The sequence below is a fragment of the Pituophis catenifer genome, unplaced genomic scaffold (assembly GCF_029215685.1).
Source record: "Pituophis catenifer annectens isolate HBS135680 unplaced genomic scaffold, rPitCat1.0.hap2 SCAF_8, whole genome shotgun sequence".
Taxonomy (NCBI): domain Eukaryota; kingdom Metazoa; phylum Chordata; class Lepidosauria; order Squamata; family Colubridae; genus Pituophis; species Pituophis catenifer.
The window spans coordinates 24,219,869-24,244,399 of record NW_027256888.1 but is presented as its reverse complement, the minus strand read 5'-3'; the positions used below and the strand labels follow the sequence as shown (position 1 = coordinate 24,244,399).

The 24,531-nt window shown below is 39.9% G+C and overlaps 1 protein-coding gene across 1 annotated transcript in view; it reads right to left on the bottom strand.

Annotated features, from left to right (window-relative positions):
* PROM1 (prominin 1) overlaps positions 1 to 24,531 on the bottom strand; it is a 207,408-nt gene that overhangs the window by 801 nt on the left and 182,076 nt on the right. Inside the window, exons 26-27 of the mRNA XM_070948434.1 lie at positions 1,318 to 1,341; positions 909 to 977 (exon numbers count right to left, since the gene is read on the bottom strand). Coding sequence (XP_070804535.1) covers positions 909 to 977; positions 1,318 to 1,341 — 93 coding nt within the window. The remainder of the gene's footprint in view (positions 1 to 908; positions 978 to 1,317; positions 1,342 to 24,531) is intronic.

Below are 24,531 nucleotides of genomic sequence, written 5' to 3'. Positions count from 1 at the left end.
GAAATTGCAATTGGTTAGTCATTGTTGCTAGGGGAAACTAAAAGGGACTTAAGGTCAAAAAAAGTTAATGTTTTCTTAAAATATATTCCAAAAGCTTGGAATCTTTCACTCTATAAAGCACTTAGCATATATTGCCATTGGATCACCTAAACTTTAAACTTCAGGTTTGGCCATTGGACTGTGGCAAGAAGCCTGATCAGATGCTCATCAAAGAATAATGGTATCCTAGACTAAATGTTGGCTACCATGAAATTTGTCGACTCTCATCCTTGGAATCAGCTGGGTTATGATCCTGTCTAGTTTAATTCCTTGTTTAAAAATGGCATCATAATATGGAAATAAGAGAAGAAATATAACTTTTATAGTCTGTTTACTTATTTATACACGGGCTTTTATATTATAAATATAATTTAGGAACTAATGTATGTTTTATTTCCTTGTTTAGTTTACAATAGTTTTTGTTTTTAATATTTCACCTAATATTTCCTACATTTTTGTTCTTTGGTTTATGTATATGCGTATGTATGTATATATGTGTATGTATGTATGTATAGCTTTATTTTTAAAATGATAAGAAGATTTTTAAATAAAATAATGGTATATGTACACTGCTATTTAATTTATATATAATTCGAACTACTATGGCTTTTTTTTGTAAAGAAATATTTGTAATGCTTTTCAACTTCAAACAAATGTTTTGAAAAAAATTGTTTTAAAATAAGAGCAGTTGCTAAGTAATCAATTTCACTATTAAAATTATATTTTTATAGGATATGTGAAAAAACATAGTCAAGGAAAAATCATGTAAAAAGAAATGATATGGACTTTAAAATGTGCAGAAATGTATATGAATAATACAAGAAATACTAAGAACACTTAAAAGGTGGGCAGTTTTAAACTTGGTTTACCTTGTCATAACTGGATTGTGTATACCATATAATTGCTCTTTATGATAACCAATATTACCATTTTCCAAACTGTAATAAAATAAAAACATGAGGAAAGGAGTGGGTTAATGATAAAATGTAATTTAATTCAAATTGCAGTTACAAAGATGGTAATTAAAAAAGGCATTATTTGAAATGATGAGCCTGTGAACTCTATGAAATGGAAGGGAATTCTACAGAATGTTCCATGTCGAGATATTTTGAACGTAAAATTTTGTAGCTATGTATGTAGATCAAAAAGGCAGTGATATAGAGAAAAAAAAATCAACAATCCAAATATGATATGTTTGAAAATGCCAAAAGTCCATAACAAAACAAAATCACAACCACTCCCACTTTACATGCCGTATGATTAATAAAGCTTTCTTACTTTTTCATGGGCATAGTTTCAACACTACAAAAATAATAAGAAAAAAAAAGAATTATCACATTATTTGTCGAAGAGAATATTTGGCATAGCAGTATTTTTTTTGCTCTTATAGCAAGAGTGTGATGTAAACACAATCTTCATCTAAAGAAACAAATGAGAATAAAAGGGGGCGGGGGAGATTGGAAAAGGCACTGGATAAACCTACAAAAATGGTTTATAAAAGGAAAAGTAGAGACTAGTGAAAACTCAGTAAAAACAGCTATCATAATGTGCCAAATCCCTGAGACAGATGAACCGCAAGATGAAAAAAGAGAAATCCTATTATGCAGAACAGGGCATAAATTGAGAGCTATGGCAAGGAAAATATGGAAATAAATATCAGGAATAATTTCAAGATGTAGCCAAAAAAAAATCAACATGGCAGACATAATGGGCCTATTAAAGAGCTGGTAGTTTTAAAAATTATTTATTACATTTATTCTGGAGAATAAATCACATGCTTTTCCCTGTGCTGACCCTTCAAATTTTGGATGGCTGCTATTATGCCTCCCCTCAGCCTTCTCTTCTTAAGACTAATCATGCCAAGTTCCTTCAACTGGTCTGTGTAGAATTTAGCTTCCAGGCTTCTCACCATCTTTTTGCTGTGGCTGCCATCTTGATTGTGCCTGCCATTCTGATTGTTTTGGCCACACCTTGCAAATATATTCCTAGCAAATATAGCAGTTTTGGTTCCATGTGCGATCCTGTTGCATTGTGGCTGTTCTTGCAGGGTTCTCCAACCTACTTTCCCTGCAGTTCTCAGAAAGATGACAAGAATTGTCCCCAATTTCAACTTGCAGCAGTGGCTTTACCTGTGCCCTTGTATATATCAGAGCACTGATGCTGGGAAGGAGATTCTGCAAAATGTGCCTTCCCTACCAACTCTGTTTATCCTCATTGCTCCTTTGAGGATCAACAGAAACAAAAAAATGTATGGACTCTGGCATTCTTGGTATTCCCCAAGAACAGCTGCATTCCTGAAAAACTACAGTTCTATAGGATTTTTTCATTAGGGGGTGGATGCGAGAGAGCAATAGTGCTAAAACACACAAAGCTTAAATACCTTTGGATGTCAATCTACAGTATACCTCCAGAATGTGTTATTGTCTTTTTTCCCTTTTTTTGTTATAATGCTCATCATCCATTGCAAGGAGGAACTTGAGATGTCAAAAGAGGCACATTTTTATAGGTTTTTAAAGAATCTTCGCCCTCGGGACTTCCAGCTGACATCATGGCAAGATCGGATGTGAGGAGCAGGTCTCTGTGCTCCCGCACCGAGTTCTTCCCGTTGCAGGGCTCCAAAAGGAGCTATAGCCACCCTGTAGGAGTGGTGAAGAAAAGAGGCATACCCTGCAGGTCACAGAGAGCAGCAACTCTCCTGCTTGACCCAGGGCTTCTTCCCTCAGATCCATGATAAGGAGAAGAGGCAGCCATGATGGCTGCCACGAAACTGGGACAGCTGAGGCAACAAAGAAATGTGCAGGAGTGGTGTAGATGAACAGTGACTGGAGCTGGGTGAGAAGATTCCTTTTTTATTTAGACCCTAACCTTAAAAGGAAAAAAAAAAAAAAGGAAAATCCAGGAAAAGAGATTCTTAGAACTATTTCTTAAAGTGGCGAACAACGATAGAGAGAAAAATCCTAGACCTGAAAGAAAGGAACTAAGGGGAGAAAAGCTAAAGACCTTTTAAAACATAGAAAATTGGATTTTTAAACTGGATAGACGTTGTTTTGGAAAGGCATTATAAAATGCTGGAACTATCTACTTGAATAGCTGACTTTGCTTCCATAAATTGAACTAAATTTGGATTAATCAATTTATCAGACTTGAAATAACACTGAAACCTAAGCTGAGTCTGCCATCTACTGGTGAATGGAAAATATACCATACCCCTACAAGACTGGGGAAATTCTTGATAAGAGAACTAAACAACATTCATCTGGAGGACTGTGATGATACTTACTGTTCTATAACTATCTATTTTATGATTACTGGAGACTCTATTGTGAGAATAAGAAAATAAAGTAAAGTTAAAGTTAAAGTTAAAGTTAAAGTTAAAGTTAAAGTTAAAGGTAAGGTAAGGTAAGGTAAGGTAAGGTAAGGTAAGGTAAGGTAAGGTAAGGTAAAGTAAAGTAAAGTAAAGTAAAGTAAAGTAAAGTAAAGTAAAGTAAAGTAAAGTAAAGTAAAGTAAAGTAAAGTAAAGTAAAGTAAAGTAACACTTGATTTGTGGAAGCTGCCTGGACTACTTAAATGGAACTAATTAATAATCCTGAGATGTAAAGAACTATGATTATTGAATTTTCATGGACTTACATTGGACTTGAATATATTGTTTTTGGACTTGAGTAAGAGCAGGACTTATTAAAATAAGACAAGATGCTCCATCAGGGGAAAATGAGTGAGATTTCAAGAGAAATGGCATTGATGCTTCAAAGCATTAGGGGTACTATGACAAAGGATCACAGAGAGATAAAGAATCTAATGCAAGACATAAATGGGAAAATAGAAAATATGCTACAACTGATAATGAATGAAGATCAAAGATCCCGGGAAAGAGAGGAGACAGCAGAAAGAATGGAGGAAAAGATAGAACAGACAAACCAGCAAACAAAGCAAGAAGATGAGAAGGAGAAGACGATAAAGATAAAAATGACTGATGAAATAAACCAAGGGAAAAGTACTTTAAGAGATTTAAAAATGGAATTGGATAACCTGGAAGATACTTTTGAAAGGGAGATAGGGGTTTGGGTGGACACTCTGGAGACCTGGCAGCTTACAAGGATAGAGATGGCAGAAATATTCAGACTGAATGGTGAAGACATAGATGCTAATAGAGACAAAGATCCAGGAGAGGAGTATGGGAAGCAAGCCAAAAAACAAATAAGAATTGAAGTATTAAAACAGGCAAGAAAGGAGTTATTACTTCTTTTTTTCTAATATAATGATGGCCTGATTAAAAAGTAGAATAGATGTAGAAATAAGAATACACACCTTTATATAAAGCAATGGTTAGGTGGAAAGTTTGGAGGTTGAAAGATGGTATTATTAGTTATGTTTAAATAATAGGATGACTGGTACGTGAATGGTGTACTGTGACTTTGAACAACCAAATAATGAAGGACTATGTCTTAATATAAACAAGTGTATTAGCACTAGGATTAGTAACGGTGGCCTGACTAGAAGTTAGAATAGAGCTACAAATAAGAAATAGGGGGAATATTAGCAGATATAATTTTTATATAATAGAGTATAAGTAATAATTAGATGGAAAGATTAGAGGTTGAAAGATGGTATTACTATGTATGCTTAATATCATCATTGGCATTAAAATGGAACATTGAAATATTGAATAACTACTCTACAACAATTATGTATATCAATACTAGGATTATATAAGTTTGACTAATGTAACAACTATTATTATTATTATTATTATTATTATTATTATTATTATTATTATTATTATTATTATTATTATTATTATTATACACAAACTTAACAGTATACACAGCAAACAAGATAACCATGCTGGATTTCGTATCTGAAATCACTAGTCGAACACTTCCCAAGCGTTATCATCATCATCATCATCATCATCATCATCATCATCATCATCATCATCATCACTGTTTGTATCAAAATGAATTATACCCAGAGGCCACACTGTTCATGTATTGATATTGATGTATAATTAAAAATAAAAATCCAATAAAACTTTAAAAAAAAAATTCGGTCAGAACAGAACAGAACAGAACAGAACAGAACAGAACAGAACAGAACAGAAAGGAACATTGGAAGTCTTGTAATCCAACCCCCCACTCAAGCAGGAGACCCTATACCAGTGATGGTGAACCTTTTCAATACCGAGTGCTAAAAAGGTCACACGGAAATGTCACACGTGCACACATGTGCTCATAGAACGCATGTGCACCCGACAATCAGCTGGCCAGTGTGCATGCGCACACCGGTTTTCGGCACTGATGCATGCGCAAAGAGCAACTGATCGTCATGCATGCATTGCGCCAGAAACCCGGAAAACAATCAGGCAAGGCTGTGCTTGCCGGGTGACAGGGCTTCGCGTGCCACTTTGGGCATGCATGCCATAGGTTCGCCATCACGGCCCTATACTATTCTGAACAGATGGCAGTCCAATCTTTTCTTAAAAACATCCAGTGATGGAGCACCCACAACTTCTGAAGACAATGCATTCCACTGGTTAATTGTTCTGTCAGGAAATTTCTCCTTAGCGCTAGGTTGCTTTTCTCCTTAATTAGTTTCCATCCATTGTTTCTTGTCCTGTCTTTGGTGCTTTGGAAAACAGGTTGATCTCCTTTTCTTTGTGGCAGTTCCTCAAATATTGGAACATTGCTATCATGTCACCCCTAGTCCTTTTTTTCACTAGTCTAGACATACCCAATTCCTGCAACCATTCTTCATATGTTTTAGACTCCAGCCCCTTAAGCATCTCTGTTGCTCTTCTCTGCACTCTTTCCAGAGTCTCAACATCTGGTTTATATTGTAGTGACCATAACTAGATGCAGTATTCCAAGGGTAGTCTTACCAATTTGTTATAAAGTGGTACTAACATGCTATTTCATACTTCACATGATCTTGATTCTAGCTGTTACTGCAACCTAATATTCCATGGGCTTTTTTGGTGGCTGCAGCACACTGCTGGCTCATATTTAAGTAATTGTCTGCTAGGATTCCAAGATCCCTCTCACAGTTACTGTTATTGATCCAGGTTCCACCTATTCCATACCTTACATTTGGTTTTTCTTGCCTAAGTATAAAACTTTACTTTTCTTACCATTGAATTTCATTTTGTTAAATAGGGACCAGGATTCAAGCCTGTCAACATTCTTCTGGATCTTGAGACTATCTTCTGGAGTGTTGCCTATTCCTTCCAGCTTGATGTTGTCTGCAAATTTGATGAGTTCCCTTTCTATTCCCTCATCTAAATTGTTTATGAAGATATTAAAAAGTATTAGGCCTATGGTAGAACCTTGCAATACTCCACTGTTTTTACTTCCCTTCATATAAAGATGAAACTCAAAAAATTAGAATATCATGCAAAAGTTCATTTATTTCAGTAATGCAACTTAAAAAGTGAAACTAATATATGAGATAGACTCATTACATGCAAAGTGAGATAGTTCAAGCCTTGATTTGTCATAATTTTGATGATTATGGCTTACAGCTCATGAAAACCCCAAATTCACAATCTCAGAAAATTAGAATAATACATGAAATCAATAAAACAAGGATTGTACATAGAACAATATCGGACCTCTGAAAAGTATAAGCATGCATATGTACTTAGTACTTGGTTTGGGCCCCTTTTGCATCAATTACTGCCTCAATGTGGAGTGGCATGGATGCTATCAGCCTGTGGCACTGCTGAGGTGTTATGAAGACCAGGATGCTTCAATAGTGGCCTTCAGCTCTTCTGCATTGTTCGGTCTCATGTCTCTCATCTTTCTCTTGGCAATGCCCCATAGATTCTCCACATTGAGGCAGTAATTGATGCAAAAGGGGCCCAAACCAAGTACTAAGTACATATGCATGCTTATACTTTTCAGAGGTCCGATATTGTTCTATGTACAATCCTTGTTTTATTGATTTCATGTATTATTCTAATTTTCTGAGATTGTGAATTTGGGGTTTTCATGAGCTCTAAGCCATAATCATCAAAATTATGACAAATCAAGGCTTGAACTATGTCACTTTGCATGTAATGAGTCTATCTCATATATTAGTTTCACTTTTTAAGTTGCATTACTGAAATAAATGAACTTTTGCACGATATTCTAATTTTTTGAGTTTCACCTGTAGATGTACTTCCATTAAGGACTAGATTTTTTTAAAAATTAATTTTTTATTAATTACATTTCTTAGTGCTTAATAAACATTGTATTGTCTGGGTATTTAATTTGCTTAACAATACATATTACATTCTTAATCTTCACCCCTTTTTTCCAACCACTGATAAAATAGATTCCATTTTGATAATATTCTGTATCTTCTTTCTGTTTCATTTTTAATGTCAGTCTGTCCATTTCTGCACACTCTAGTTTCTTCTTAATTATTTCTTCATCTCATGGTGTTTCTTCATTTTTTCAGCATTGCGCAAATACAATCCTCACTGCTGTCAAGACGTGCAATATTAAATACATACTTTTCTTATCATGTTTAGCTGATACTATACCTAATTAAAATAGTTCAGGTTTTTCCTGAAGTTTCATGATTTTGAGGCCCCTAGGGCGAAGTTGATTCTCGGAGGTAGCAACGGTATAGAGAGGACTCCTCAGAGTTGGCGGCGAGAGGTGTGATCTCCCAAAATAACAAGAGGAAACCCTCAGATCAGACGTGAAAGAAATTGACCTTAATGGCAGATCCGGAGGTGTGACGAGCTGACTGAGTAGGAAGAAAAAAAAAGTGGTAAAGCAGCCTGAAACATCGGTGAGGAGGGACGAGAAAGAGACTGAAATGGGACTCTCAATGATTTTGAATAAATGTAAATAGCTGCAGAATGAGTCTCCGAGAAGGTAAAAAAGCGGCGATTTAGTGGTGGGAGTGGAGACAAGGCGACAGACAATAAAGAAAAAGACTGACTGCGTGGAAGGTGGGAAGGAGAGTTGTGATAGGATACCCTGTGAAGAGATTAATGATACATGACAAATTTTGACTAAGATTGGGATAAAATACGAGGTTTGGAAGGAAAGCCAGCTGGAGAAATAACAGTGACTGAGCTAAATAGAAGGGAGACATTTTGGATTTAAAGAGACACTCACCAAATTGGACACTAAAAGAGATGGACTTTTTCTGTGGAGACAGTACATACCAGAAATTTTAGAAGAGACTTTTTTATAAATAAGACATAAACTGACAATGGAATATATTTATTAACAGTAAATCTAGAAAGGATGATAAGTGAATAGTGACTATATATACTTGTTATTTATTTTTACATTTATACCTAAATATTTATATACATCCATATATTAATTGATACAATCTCTATATTATTGGATCTATTTTTACTTTATTGTATTGTTATATTTATATATCTATTTAATAGTACATATAGGATTGGAAGAAGAACTTCATATATTTATAGTTTGATATATGCAATATAAAAAATTAGATTAAGGAAATTTAAAAAATATTTGACGTTCATAATATACTGTGTAGAAATAAATGAACTTAGCCATGTACTACTATGTTTAGAGACTAATAACCTAAGTAGAGAATTATAGATATCTTCTAGCTATATTTAAGTTTGGATTCTCTAGACCATTAAAAACCCTATAATCTACAGTATTTAAAGTAATTATCTTTACGTTTATAGAATAGCTCTATATTTATATTAGTTTTATTTATCTCTCTAGAATAAATTAGAATAACTAGATTAAGAATGAAAAATTAGGTGAGTGATGGAGATAAAAGGAGTGGAATCATACTATATGGTATTTTGGAAACATTTTTTAAAACATTAAAAATGACAAATATGATGACAATGGTCACGAAAATAGGAAAACAACTTCAATGATAGCCACCCCATCGCGACAACGCTCAGTGGAAAGTATGCTAGGCAGTGAGAAATCAGGCTCTTCACAGAATCTACAAAGTGTGCAATCGATTACTGATGGTTCAAGAAACAATGATGAAGACGCAGAAAACAATCATGAGAAACCACGAAGAAATAAAGAATGAAATGGGAAAGGTAAAAGGAGACATCCACAAATTAGATGATAAAATTGGTACAATACAAGAGACGATAGCTAGAAATGAACAGAAGATAAAGACAATAGAAACTAGAACAGAACAAACAGAGAAAAAATTGGAGGAGACGGAAGTGAAATTGATGGTGGTAAACAGAAATCTGGAGGAGGCAATAACACACATGGAATTGGAGAAATCAGCATTTTTCCTACAATTTCAAAACATAGTAGAAAGCAAAGAGGAAGATCTCCCAACTTTGTTGGCAGAATTACTAGCTGATCCACTGCAGAAAAGTGTACAGGAAGTTCAAAACGATATTGATGAAGCATATAGGATTCATAGCAATTACGCACGTCCCCATAAACTACCCAGGAAAGTCCTGGGTCTTCGGAGAGGGGCGGCATATAAATTTAATTAATTAAATTAAATTAAATTAAATTAATTAAGTCCATATAAGATTTACAAGAAAAACAGTTAGGGACAAGGTCTACAGTAAGACGAGAGAGGAACCATTAATCTATAAGGGTAAAGAAATTTTAACTTTGAAGCAAGTACCAAGGAGATTAAGAGAACAAAGAAGGGACTACCATTTTTTATTGTCACAATTAGTTAAGTACAAAGTATTATTCAGATGGCTCATACTGGAAGATATGTTAATTATGTGGCAAGACAAGAAATTCTGAATAGACACCCTGGACAAGGCACAAGTGTTCTATGAACATTATATAATAGGAGAAGAAGAAAAAGATAATAGGGAGGAACTAGACAATAAAAGTCAAGATCAAATTTCAGAAAAGAAAATATCTGAACAAAACATAAGAGAAAGGAGGGAAATAGAGCGTTATGAAAGGGAAGGAGCCAGGACAAGAGCACAAAGGGAGACGAGAGCAAAAAAAGAACCAAAACTTTCCGACAAACTGTAAGCTGGAGGAAGGAATTAAGTTGTTATCACTTAACATCAATGGTTTAAATTCCCCGGCAAAACAAAAACAAACATTGATAAAGCTTCAAAGACAAAATATGGACATTATTTGTTTGCAGGAGGTCCATATTATGAAAAAACACGGCAGCATTCTAGAATCTGCAAAATTAGGAAAACTTCATCTGGCACTGTCATCCAAAAAGAAAAGAGCTATAGCAGTATACATAAAAGAATGGTTAAACTCGAAACAACTCTATGCAGATGAAGATGGAAGAATTTTAGTAATAGAAATAACAATAAACCAAAAAAGAATGATCTTAACGGTAATTTATGCACCAAACACAAATCAGAAGAAATTTTATCATAAATTACATCAGAAAATAATAGAGCTAGAATGGGATAATTTATGCATTATAGGTGATTTCAACACTGTGGTGGACAATAAAACAGATTATATGAGTCAAAAAACAAACAAGAAGAAGACAATTATTGAATACGTTCACAGAAATGATGCGAGAGTTAAATCTCCGAGACATATGGAGAGAATTAAATCCAAGGAAGAAACAATATACTTTTTTCTCTAACCTGCATAATTCCTGGTCAAGAATTGATATGGCATGGATCAATCCGGAACTGATTAGTGACATGGAAGAAACAGAGATACTACCAAATACATGGGCAGATCACAATCCACTAACAATAAAATGGAAGGGACAAAAAAACCCGAGATGGACATTAAATCAGAGGATATTAAAGGAGAAACCATTTGCGCAAACGATGGAAAAAGAACTTGGATTTTTCTTTACAGAAAACCGGAAAGAATAAATAACACTACAAAACTTACGGGACACAACGAAAGCGCATATTAGAGGTTTAACAATAGCCTACACCACGAGAAGAAATAAGGAAAAGAATAAAAAACAAAAGACCCTCCAGGAAAAAGTTAAAGAATTAGAATGCCTATTGCAAAAAGAACCAAAGAATAATAAAATCAGAGAAGAAAGAGATTTAGTGAAGCATGAATTTAATTTAACATTACAAGAAGAAATGATATGCAATCTTAAAACAATAAAACAAAATTATTTTGAATACGCAAACAAACCAGGGAGATGGTTGTCATATAAACTTAAGAAAGAGAGAATGAAAAAACTAATACAATTACAGGACGAGGATGGGAATCTTCAGTACCAATCAGAAGGGGAAAAAAGTATTATCCAAAACTTTTTAATTAAATTATACAGTCAGGATGATATTTCAGAAGAAAGAATTAAACAATATTTAGAAACAAGGGACTTACCGAAAATACCAGAAGAAACAAGAAAAATGTTAAATGATAAGATAACTCTAATGGAGATGAAGGAGGTGATGAAGAAACAAAAAAATAATAAAACACCAGGACCAGATGGGATTTTGGCAGAGATCTACAAAAATTTTCAGGAGTCACTGGAGGGAATAATGCTGATCTCTGGAGGGCTCGGTACAGGAGTTGCTTCTCTGTCCTGGTCCTGTTAGATCTCTCAGCGGCTTTTGATACCATCGACCAAGGTATCATGCTGCACCAGTTGGAAGAGTTGGGGGTGGGATGCACTGTACTACGGTGGTTCTCCTCCTTTCTCTCCGACCGGTCGCAGTCTGTGTTGACAGGAGGGCAGAGGTCAACCCCGAGGCCTCTCATATGTGGGGTGCCGCAGGGATCAGTCCTCTCGCCCCTTTTGTTCAACATTTATGTAAAGCCGCTGGGCGAGATCATCCATGGTTTCGGGGTGAAGTACCATCATTACGCTGACGACACCCAGCTGTACATCTCCACCCCGGAGCACCCCAACGATGCCCTTGAAGTGATGTCCCGGTGCCTGGAGGCCGTACGGATCTGGATGGGGAGAAACAGGCTCAGGCTCAACCCATCCAAGACCAAGTGGCTGTGGTTTCTGACGTCCCGATATAGTCAGCTGGTGCCATCGCTGACTATTGGGGGCGAATCATTGGCCCCCAAGGAAAGGGCTCGCAACTTGGGTGTCCTCCTGGATTCACGGCTGTCTTTAGAAGAGCACTTGACGGCCATGACTGGGAGGATTTTTCATCAGGTTCGCCTGATCCGCCAGTTGTGTCCCTTTCTAGATCGGGACTCTCTACACACAGTCACTCATGCCCTCATCACCTCTCGTCTGGACTATTGTAACGCTCTCTACGTGGGGCTCCCCTTGAGGTGCACTCGTAAGCTCCAACTGGCGCAGAGTGCGGTCGCGCGGGTGGTTATGGGAGCGACGTAGAGTTCCCATGTAACACCTCTCCTGTGCGAGCTGCACTGGCTCCTGGTGGTCTTCCGAGTGCGCTTCAAGGTTCTGGTTATCACCTTTAAAGCGCTCCATGGCTTAGGACCTGGTTATCTACGGGACCGCCTGCTACCACCAATAGCCTCCCACTGGCCAGTACCCTCCCATAGAGAAGGGCTCCTCTGGATGCCGTCGGCCAAACAATGTCAACTGGCGGCCCCTAGGGGGAGAGCCTTCTCTGTGGGGACACCTATGATCTGGAACGAGCTCCTCCCGGAGATATGGAGGATCCCGGATCTGCGCACCTACCGTCGCGCGCTTAAGACTTTTTTATTTCATCAAGCTGGCCTGGCCTAAATCTTCTCCCCTTTTTAAATCTAAATTTTAATTTGTTTTTAAATTTGTTCAGCCAAATTATTTAATTTGTTTTTATTCTATTTTAAATTTTTGTATTTATGTGTTTTATCCTGTGGCTGTTCACCGCCCTGAGTCCTTCAGGAGTAGGGCGGTATAGAAATTTAAATAAATAAATAAATAAATAAATAAATAAATAAATAAATAAATAAAACCCATATAATGAAGTATTTGAAAGAGCTAAATTACCAAATTCGTGGAACGAGGCATTTATAACATTAATACCCAGAGAAGTTACTGATACCAAACAGATTAAAAACTATAGACCAATTTCATTGTTAAATGCCGACTATAAAATATTTGCAACGATAATAGCGGAAAGATTTTAAAAAATATTGAATGAAATTATTCACTCTGACCAAAACAGGTTTCTCCCAAAAAGACAATTGAGAAACAACACAAGAATTGTTATGAACATATTAGAATACTATGAAGCTCATCCTGAAAAACAGATAGATTTAATCTTTATAGATGCACAAAAAGCCTTCGACAATTTAAATTGGCAATTCTTAATTACCAAATTAATTAATATGAATTTTGGAGAAAAATTTGTAGGGATGATTAAGATGATATATTCTGATCAAAATGCTAAAATAATAGTAAATGGGGACCTATCAGAAAAAATTAGTATAAAAAAAAGGAGTTAGACAAGGATGTCCATTATCCCCCTTACTTTTTATCTTGCCACTAGAAGAGTTGTCACAGATCAGACAAAATCAGGAAATAAAAGGACTAAGAATTTAAAAAGAATATAAAACGCAGGCGTTCCCAGATGACATGGTCTTTTTCATAGAAGAACTGTTAGAAACTGAACTGTATTAATGCAGGAAATAGAGGATTTTGGTAAGGTAGCAGGACTAAAAATAAATAGAAAACAAAAATATTAATTAAAAATCTTACCCATAAGCAAAACGAGAAATTGGAAGAGAAATTGGGAATTCAAATAGAAAAGAAAGTAAAATATCTCGGAGTTTGGTTGACACCAAAGTGTTCTTCGATAAAAGAGGATAACTACACAAAACTATTACAACAAATACAAAAAGATTTGGAAAACTGGGCAAAACTGCAGCTATCTTTAATTGGGAGAATTGTGACAATAAAGATGAATATTTTACCTAAAATCTTATTTTTATTCCAAACAGTACCAATAAAACCTGGGAAAAATTTTCGATTTCAATATATATATATATATATATATATATATGAAGAAAGCAAATACTTAGCCTCTACGGGGAGGGAACATATGGTAAGGGTGTGGATAACTGATGAGGAGCAATCAGTCTGAAATAGATCTATATTAGTCTCCCAATAGGCAGCAAAATGCATGCTTGCTGTCTGAAGAAGCCTAGGATAGTGGATGTGATTTCACTGAGCTATGGCTGCAATTTGAGAAACTTGGTTTACGTCCCACTCATCATCTTCAGGCTGGTGTCTTCGGCTTCGTGCTTGTGTGAGGAAAATGTGATCAGAGCTGGGGAGGTGTGGGGTGCTGGCTTTGTTGCTGTGAGTGGGTTGGTTGCCTGTATTGTTACATCTTGATTAGTTGATGGAGTTGATGTTTGCAGATTAGTTAGCTGTTTCATAACATCCTGTGTGGGTGAGGTCCTTGATGGGTGCCCATTAGTCTTTTGTGTTTTAACGACCTGGATAATGGGCTGTGTGTTAACATCCTGAGTTCTAGTGTTATGATATCCTGAGTTTTTTGATGTAATGTCCTGAGCAGATGGCTGTGATGCCACACCCCGGGCTTTGGTTTGGCTCCAAGTTTGAGGTCTTGTCATGTGTTCATGGCGTGTGTCAGTTTGCTTTGTGTGGGGATCAGAGGAGGGTGCAGCAGCTCGTGATGCCGCTGTGGTCTGGCTTCTGGATGGTGGTTGTATTTCGTCTATGGGATGGGTTTGGGTTTGAATCTGGTGAGGATGATTGGTGGTGGTGTCATGTGTTATCTTGGGTCCGGTGTTAATCTTCGTGGCTGGGACTCTTCTGTTGCCTAGGGCTAGTTTCCAGATGTCCGGTAGGTGGGAGGTATCGTCACGTTTATTCATGTTATGGGAGTGTTTCTCTATTTCGATGGCTTCCATGATTATTCTCTTGTTGAAGTGTTCAGTTTTGGAGATTAATTTGGTTCCTTCAAAGTCAATTTCGTGTCGTGTTGTTTTAAGGTGCTGGAAAAGGGAGGAAGTTTTTTCTTCTTTTCTGATTGCGTTCTTGTGTTCTGCAATGCGTGCATTTATTCTCCTTTCAGTTTGTCCAATGTATGTGGCTGGGCAAATTTTGCATGGTATTTCATAGACTCCTTGGTTTTCTAGCTGGATCTTGTCTTTGGGGTTTCTTAAGATGTTGGCTATTTTTTGGTCAGTGCAGAAGGCTGTCTTGATATTGTGTTTGTGGAGAATTTTGCTGATTTTATCTGTGGTGCCTTTGATGTAAGGGAGGAGGGTGATGCCGTTGTCCTGTTCTGTGTCTCGGTTCTTGGAGGGTGTCTCCCTTTGGATTAGGTTGGTAATTATGTTTCTTTGGAATCCGTTAGAGATTAATACGTTTGTGAGAGTGTGTAATTCAGTTTTCAGGTGGTCTTTGTCGGCTACGCGTTTGGTTCTGGGGATGAGAGTCTTGGCTACGGAGTTGATCTCTGCAGGGTGGTGATGTCATTGTGCATTTAAGTAGTGATTGGTGTGTGTTTTTTCCCGGTAGATGGTGTGTCCTAGGGAGCCGTTGTTTTTTTTGTAGATTATGATGTCCAGAAAGGGGAGTTGGTTGTTAGCTTCTATTTCCATAATAAATTGTATTTTGGGGTGTAGGCTGTTGAGATGTGTGAGGAAGTTGTCCAGTTTTTCTTTTCCGTGTGGCCAAATTACAAAAGTGTCATCTACATATCTAAGCCAGAGTTTGTGTTTGTGTTCAGATTTATCTAAAGCGTTGGTTTCAAAGTGTTCCATGTATAGGTTTGCGATGATGGGTGAGAGAGGTAATCCCATAGGTGCTCCTTCTATCTGTTTGTATCTTTGTCCCTTGTGGATGAAGTATGTGTTGGTTAGGCAGTGGTTGGTCAGATCTAGGATGTGCTTAGGGGGGTTGTATTTGTTTTGGATAGCTGTCAAGGCTTCTTTAATAGGTATTTGGGTGAAGAGGGAAAGACATCGAAGCTCACGAGTAGGTTGCTGGGTTGTAGGTTTTGTTTCTTTATTGTTTCTATGAAGTGGAATGAGTTTTGTACGTGTGAGGTGATGGATTCTGCATAGGGCTGAAGTTGTTTGGCAAGAAATTTGGCAAGATTCTGTAGAGGTGAGCCTATGGAGTTGACTATGGGTCTGAGTGGTGTTCCTTCTTTGTGTATCTTGGGGAGGCCATAGAGCTTGGGGCATCTGGATTTCTCTCTGGGGATGATTCTTTGCTGGATCTCTTCACTGATGGGAGAGGCTTTTATTTTGGATTTGGTAGTTTTTTCCAGGTAGGTGGCGGGGTCTGTTTTTAGAGGTTTGTAAGCGGGGTCTTGGAGTAGGTTGGATAGTTTAGCTTGGTAGTCAGATGTGTTCATCACCACTGTGGCATTACCTTTGTCTGCTGGGAGAATGATTATGTTATTGTCTTTTCTCAAGTTGGTGAGTGCTTTTTGTTCTTCTTTTGTAAGTTGTTTCTGGGTGGATTGCTGGAGCAGAGGACCTTGGTGACTTCAAGTCTGATTTTATTGGCTTCATCTGGGTTGATTTTGGTTAGGCTAGCTTCAACTCCGCATATGATGTTTTCAGTAGGGATGCGTTTGGGGGTGACTGCAAAGTTGAATCCTTTGGAAAGGACATTGGTTTCTGCTATGGTGAGGGTCCTGTCTGATATGTTATGTACTGTTTGTTTCATGAGTTGCTGTGGAGGGGGGTTGGGCTTCTGGCGTTTTTCTAGTCTGTGGAGTTTGTTGGTGTGTGTGTCTGTCTTGTGGGAGGTTTCTGTTTCGGCTCTCCAGAGGGCTAGTTGTTTGGATTTGTCCCAGAGTGCTGGGTGGATTTTGTTACTAGGTTTGAGGTGAAGAGTGAGTAGGTCCCTGTTGGTTTGGTCTAGTAGGAATCTTTTCCTGTGGAGTTCGTTTCTGATTAAGGCTAATTCGATTCTTTTCAGGATCCTTTCGGTGGCTGAGGTTTTAGAATGGAATTTTAGTTGGAAGCATGTGGGGATCACGTTTTTGTCTTGGCAGTTGCGTAGGAATGTGAGGTCACATAAGATGGTAGCTCTTCAGACTTCGAGTTTCTCATAGGTCCTGGTCAGCAGGAAGGTTTCCTTCCCGTAGAGGTAAGATATTTGTTTTCGTAGATTTTCATGAGTGGAGGTATGCAAGTTTTGGTGTATTCGGGTCTTTTCCCATGTAAGATTAAGAGTATCTTTAACGACCTGGGTAATGGGCTGTGTGTTAACATCCTGAGTTCTCCGATCCCCACACAAAGCAAACTGACACACACCATGAACACATGGCAAGACCTCAAACTCGGAGCCAAACCAAAGCCCGGGGTGTGGCATCACAGCCATCTGCTCAGGACATTACATCAAAAAACTCAGGATATCATAACACTAGAACTCAGGATGTTAACACACAGCCCATTATCCAGGTCATTAAAACACAAAAGACTAATGGGCACCCATCAAGGACCTCACCCACACAGGATGTTATGAAACAGCCAACTAATCTGCAAACATCAACTCCATCAACTAATCAAGATGTAACAACACAGGCAACCAACCTGCTCACAGCAACAAAGCCAGCACCCCACACCTCCCCACCTGTATTTATAGAGAGACGGCAGCTCCGATCACGCTTTCCTCGCACAAGCACGAAGCCAAAGACGAATTTCGTGGGCAACGACTTCGGTCTCTTGGAAGTTGAACTCGTGACCATGCTCCTCCATATGTATCCAAATCTGGGAGCGCTGTTCCTTACGTCTGACCGCTAGTTTGTGCTCATGCAACCTCGTTTTCAGTCGTTTTGATGTTTCTCCTATGTAATGACCTGCGCAATTGCTGCAGTTAATACGATAGATTATTGAGGAAGTCTCCTTCTTCGGCAAAGCTTCTTTCGGGCGCATTACTCTCTTCCTCAGTGTTTGGTCAGGTCTGTGTGCCACTTTAACCCCATGTGGTGCAAGGATGCGTGCCACAGTTTCGGACACCCCTTGTATGTATGGGAGCACCCTCCACGTTGATGTTCCGCATGCGCCCTCCCTGGGCTGCCGGGCCCTGGGTGTAATACATCGATGGATAAAATCTCTCAAATAGCCATTGAGAGTGCAGACCCGGTGAAGATGTGCACGTTCTTTTGCTTTGGCTGCCCGTGTGCTGCAATGGGTATCTATCCTGCTAAATAATGCCCGAATGCAGCTAACTTTGTGCGCATTAGGGTGATTGCTGTCGTTGTGTAAAATGTGATCTGTGCTTGTGGTCCTTCCGTATACTTCTGTGTCAATGCTCCCATCTGGGTTGCGGCTGATTTGCACATCCAGGAAGGCTAGTTTATTATTGGCCTCCTCTTCCATCGTGAACTGGATATCCGGGTATATGGAATTGAGGGTTCCCATAAACCTGGTGCTATCCTTTTGTTTAATGATGGCGAATGTGTCATCGACGTAGCGTGCCCAAAACTTGGGTTTGTATATTTTCATCGCTTCCTGCTCTAACCGCTGGAGGACTGCCTCACTCATGTTGGGGGACGCCTGTGGTGGCTTGGGTGGGGCTGGGGGGAACTTTCCTTCCTTCCTTCCTTCCTTCCTTCCTTCCTTCCTTCCTTCCTTCCTTCCTTCCTTCCTTTCCCCTTTTCTTCTTTTTCCTTCCCTCTTCCCTCTCCTTTTTTCTTCCTTCCCCTCTTTCTTTTTTTCCTTCCTTGTTGTCTTCCACTTTTTCCTTCTTTATCTTTCCTCTTTCTCTTTCTCCTTTCCTGTCCCTTCTTGGATGCTCAAATACAAAAGGGGAAATATTTCTTGATGCCTCCTCACCTTGTGATCAAATGCCACTTTTGCTAGTAGTTTGTGGCCACTTAAAAGACTGAAAACAACCCAGACTCTGTTTATCCCCTGCTTGCATTTAGTGGGGGTGTCCACAGACAACAATACAGCAAAATTGTCAAAATGGTGGCTGTGATAGTTGATCAGAGCTCTTTGCTTCTGCTGCAGAAGAAACCTCCAATCAAAGACCCGGAGAGGCAGAAAGAGGATGAATGACCACCATCTGCACTTTTCAATGGATCAGCAGAGTGTTTCCCTTCCAGATTAGAGCTGTGACTTTCTGCTTCTAAGAAAGTAGGAAAGAAGGTGGGAGAGAAGAGACAATTTTAAGCCTTCCAGCAAAACAAATCAAAGCCCAGTAGTCTTGGAAAAGGTGCAAATGAGAGGGATTCCCTTGGAGACACAGAACTTGCTTAAGAGAGGAAAGGTAGCTTTTCCCTCCCCCCTCCCCCATTCCAAGCCAGGTTGAAGCATGCTTGGCTTGCAAACTTGGAGAGCTTGCAATTAATTAATTAATTAATTAATTAATTTATTTATTTATTTATTTATTTATTTATTTTTTATTTATTTATTTATTTATTTTTCATTTATTTATTTATTTATTTATTTATTTATTTATTTATTTATTATTTATTTATTTATTTATTTATTAATTATTGAATTTTTATACCGCCCTTCTCCCAAAGGACTCAGAGTGGTGCACAACCACGATAAAACCAACAGTAAATAAAAGTTAAAATTAATTAAAACAAATTAAATAATCTGGTCGAGAACATAATTAAAAACTAAAATTTCCCAATTAAAATTCAATTTTTTTAGGCCTGGAATAAAAGCATCTTGAGGGCCCGGCGAAAGGTGCGAAGGTCGAGGATCCTCCGTATCTCCAGGGGCAATTTGTTCCAAAGGGCAGGTGCCCCCACAGAGAAGGCTCTCCCCCTGGGGGTCGCCAGTCAACACTGTTTGACCGACAGCACCCTGAGGAGTCCCTCTCTGTGGGAGCATACTGGTCGATGGGAGGCTATCAGTGGCAGAAGGTGATCTCGTAGATACCCAGGTCCTAAGCCATGGAGCGCTCTAAAGATGGTAACCAACAACTTGAATCGCACCCGGAAGGCCACCGGGAGCCAGTGCAGTTCGCGCAGGCAAAGTGTTACATGGGTGCGCCGTGTCGCTCCCATAATCACCCGCGCGGCCGCATTCTGGACCAGTTGAAGCCTTCGGGTGCTCTTCAAGGGGAGCCCCATGTAGAGAGCATTACAGTAGTCCAGGCGGGAAGGGCATGAGTGACCATGCGTAAGGATTCCCGATCCAGAAAGGGGTGCAACTGGCATATCAGGCGAACCTGATAAAAAGCCCCCCTGGCCACAGCCATTACATGATCGTCGAGTGACAGCTGCGCATCCAGGAGGACACCCAAGTTTGAGCCCTCTCTGAAGGGGGCAAAATCTCACCCCCAATAGCCAGCGATGAAACCAGCTGGCTATATCGGGATGCCGGAAACCACAGCCACTCAGTGTTGGCGGGGTTGAGTCTGAGCCTGTTTCTCCCCATCCAGATCCGTACGGCCTCCAGGCACCAGGACATCACGTCAAGGGAAACGTTGGGGTGGTCAGGGGTGGAAATGTACAGCTGAGTATCATCAGCGTACTGATGAAACTTCACCCCAAAACCACGGATGATCTCACCCAGCGGCTTCACATAAATGTTGAACTTGCGGCACCCCACACACAAGGCGCCTCGAGGTTGACCTCTGCCCCCCCCACCAACACAAACTGCAAAGCATGAGCCTTGTTGGGGCACCAGGAGGGGGAGAGGAAGAAAGTGAGGAAAAAGAGAAGGAGGAAGAAGAGGTAGCAGGAGGAAGTGCAGAGAAAACAATTAAAAAAACCAAGAAAGACCAAATCAACTAGGCATAGCACAATGCCTCTTTGCAAACAAACCTGAAGCATGCAGTCACCTCAGGTTGCAAAGGCTTGAGGCAAGCAATGAAAGCCCTTTAAGCACACACAAACACAGACATCAAACCAAACCATGAAAAATAGGCAAGGATGTTGCCAAAACATGAGGCATCCTTGAGCATCAAAACAAAAGCAAAAAACTTCAGTTGAAGTGCACTGGAGGCCAGCGGTCTTGGAAAAGGTGCAAAGAAGAGAGGGATTCCCTTGGAGATGCAGCAATTAAGGTGAAAGATAGCTTCTCCCTGCCCGTATCTGCACTCTGAGAAGAAGACATACACACACACACACATACCTTGGGAGGGTCCTCCTCCAATGATACTTTGGGAAAACCCCTGGTTTCAAGTTGGGCTGCTGCGTGCTTGTCTTGCAAACTTGGAGAGGTGTGCGAAGGGAAAGCGAGCCCAGTTGGGGTGCCAGGAGAGAGATAGGAAGAAAGTGGGGAAGAAGAGGAGGAGGAAGAAGAAGAGGTAGCAGGAAGAAGAGGAAGCAGGACCAGGAAGAGGGGGAGGAGGCAGAAGCAGACATAGGAGGAGGAGGAAGAGGAGGAAGGACATGCAACTCAGCTGTTGCAAGCCAGTAGCAAGCACAGCTGCCAAAGGACCTTTGCAGTGGGCAAGAGGGCTTTGCATGTGCCAGCCATACTGTTTGAGGGAATGAACAAAGCCTTCAATTGAACGAACGTCCAGCCTGCCAGGGGGGGAATGAGACCCTGTTGTCCCGTGGAGCCTGCCTGCGTGCAAGTACATGCAAATGGGGCATTTGGAGCAATCTTTGAGAGCATGGCACTCAAGCTGCTGGTGGCAGTGGCAGCAGGAACCATCTAAGCAGCCGTGGTTCCCCCTCCCCAATCAGCCAGCCCTGCCTGACCTACTCCCCACCTGGCCAGCCAGCCGGCTGGCACAAATCCTCACCATTCTTCTTCTCCTCCTCCTCCCTGCTCAAGCAGTGGTGGGCTCCGCAGGACAATGGGTCTCATTCCTCTCCTAGTATGGAGAGCTCTGGTGGGCTAGATGTGGGTGTGAGGGCTTCGTTCAGTTGAAGGCTTTGTTCCTGCCCTCAAAAGGTAAGGTTGGCACACTCGAGCGAGTAGCCCACCTAGGCCATGGATGGCATTGGTTCCTGCATCCGGGCCTTAGATCCGATCCACACAGCTGCCCTGGAGCCAGTGAAACACTGCCCTGCTGCCTTGTCCCCGCCTCCTAGGCGTGAGCCCAGGAGGCGAGTGTGTGAGCGCTGGTGTCCTGGGTGAAAGAGAAGCACTCAGAACTTAGCCTGTAGGGCAAGACTGTCCCTGGGGATGCCAGGCCCCGCATGTTATGTCTGTGCAGGCATGAGCAGAGGCTTTTCCTTCTGCCACCCAAGTGAGGGACATATTTTAAAGTTATTGGTTAAAGGCTGACAGTTTTCCTTTAAAAGGGGCTGTCAGCCGGAAACTGCATGTTGGTTTATACTGAGTCCTTATCTTAAATAAACATTGCTGCTGGAAGTCTGGCTGCTCATCTGTGTTTCTATACACAACATTCCATTGGTGAGGAAGTGGGAATGCTGGGCCCTGAGGCAACATAGAGATAAAGCAGGCACGTGTGAGTGGAGACTGTTTGTTTTGGAAAGCTCACCACAGTTTGCTCCATTTGATCCTGAAACACAGATGTGGGATTCTTATTTAATCCTTTTTGACTGTATATTGGAAGCTACTGATTATACAAATATCACAGACAATCATAAATGAGCACTTTTTTTGAGCATTTGTGGAAAAGAAGTGTTTGAGAAAGCGAGGGCCCTCATTGCGCCCCAACCCCTGCAGACGGTTCCTTGGGACATATTATTATGCAAATTGAGGAAACATTATGCTCCTTGACCATCTTGCATTGCTAGAAGACATGCTTTTTACCATAGGGACCAGGCGGAGGGTGAGTCTATCAGTTGTTATATGGCGGCTCTTAGGAAAGCAGCTATCTATTGTGAATTTAGCAACTTAGATGAAGCCCTTCAAGACAGATTGGTCTGTGGGATTCGGGATGTTCGGTTACAAAGGCGATTATTGGCGAAACCAATGTTAACGCTACAGGCAGCAGTAGAGGAGGTGCAAGCCGCCGAATCATCAAACAGATCGACAGAAGAGATACCGAAGTTGGGCAGCCCCCTGGCGGCTACAAGGGAGGAAACCGTCCATCGGGGAGGGGTGGAATTATGGGAGGACACTGAAGATGAGGGAGATAATCATCATGATGTCCATCGGTGGAGAGTGGCCAGCAGGGATCGCAGACTGACAGAGGATTGGAAGTTGTTCTCCTCATGTATAGGGTGCGGCGGAAACCATCCAAGAGCTACGGTATGTGTCGCCATAAAAACACAATTTGTAGACGGTGTGGGAAAGAAGGGTCACCTACCATCTATTCTAGCCGGTGGTTAATGCCATCTGTGAAACATCTTCAACTGGTTTTCCTTGTATGCCGTAGACATTGTTAATTTTATATTTGTTTGCCACATCTTTTCCCACTTCTCTAATTCTATTGTATAGTTGAAGTTTTTTGTCCATTTAATCATTCTGTCTTTTACTATTTCCTCTTCCATTTTATACCGTAGTAAAAATTTATATATTTTACTGATTAATTTCTCCTCCATTCCTTGTATAATTTTATCCAATTCATTTTGCTCCATCTGTATCTCATTTAATTTTATGTCTTCTTTGTATTTTGACCGAATTTGCGAATATGTCCACCAATCTATTTCTCTATTTAAATCTTGTTCCAATTCTTGTTTTGTTTTTATCTTCCCTTGTTCTTTTAATATATCCCTATACATCATCATCATTATTATTATTATTATTATTATTATTATTATTATTATTATTATTATTTAATCTTTAGTGAGATTCACAGCCTTTGAGGCTGGTTAATAGCTCAGCAGCTCGAGTCCTAACCAAGGACCTAGGAACTGTTAAGGTATTGTCGGAGGATGTAAGCTGTTCCAAGTAAGGTGGTTTTTTGTAGAGTCAAAATGTTCAAGTCCGGCAAATTTAGAATTTCTAAATAGTGGGGTAGCCCTTTGGATATTGCTCCAAGGGCTCCAATTAAAATCGGGACAACACACAATTTCTTTTTCCACAGTCGCTCAACTTCAATTTGCAAATCCCGGTACTTTGTGATTTTTTCTTGCTGCTTATCTTCAATCCGTGCATCACCAGGTATTGCAAAGTCAATGAACCATACTTTTTTCTTTTCAACTATTGTTATGTCAGGTGTGTTGTGGACCAAGTGCCTGTCAGTCTGAATCCTAAAGTCCCACAAGATCTTGAGTTTCTCATTCTCTAAAACTTTCTCAACCTGATGTTCCCAGTGGTTTTTGCTGTACTCAAATCCAAACTTCTGGCACAATTTCCAGTGAATGATCTTAGCAACACGGTCATGGCGTTGTAGGTAGTCAGTTTGTGAAATTTTGCTGCATCCACTGATGATGATGATGATTAAAAATTTTATACCGCCCTTCTCCCGAGGGACTCAGGGCGGTGCACAGCCACAATAAAACAACGTACCTCCATAAAATTTAAAAACAGTTTAAAACATATTAAACAATTTGGCCCTTATATTAAAAAACTAAAAAACTAAAAACTAAAACATCCATTAAAATTCGTTATTTTAAGCCAGCCCAGCCTGTTGAAACAGTAAAGTCTTAGGGGCATGGCAAAAGGTACGTAGGTCGGGGATCTTACATATCTCTGGGGGCAGTTCATTCCAGAGGGCAAGTGCCCCACAGAGAAGGCTCTCCCCCTGGGGGTTGCCAGTCGACATAGTTTGGCTGACGGCACCCTGAGGAGTCCCTCTCTGTGGGAGCATATTGGCCGGTGGGAGGCTATCGGTGGCAGAAGGTGATCTCATAAGTACCCAGGTCCTAAGACATGG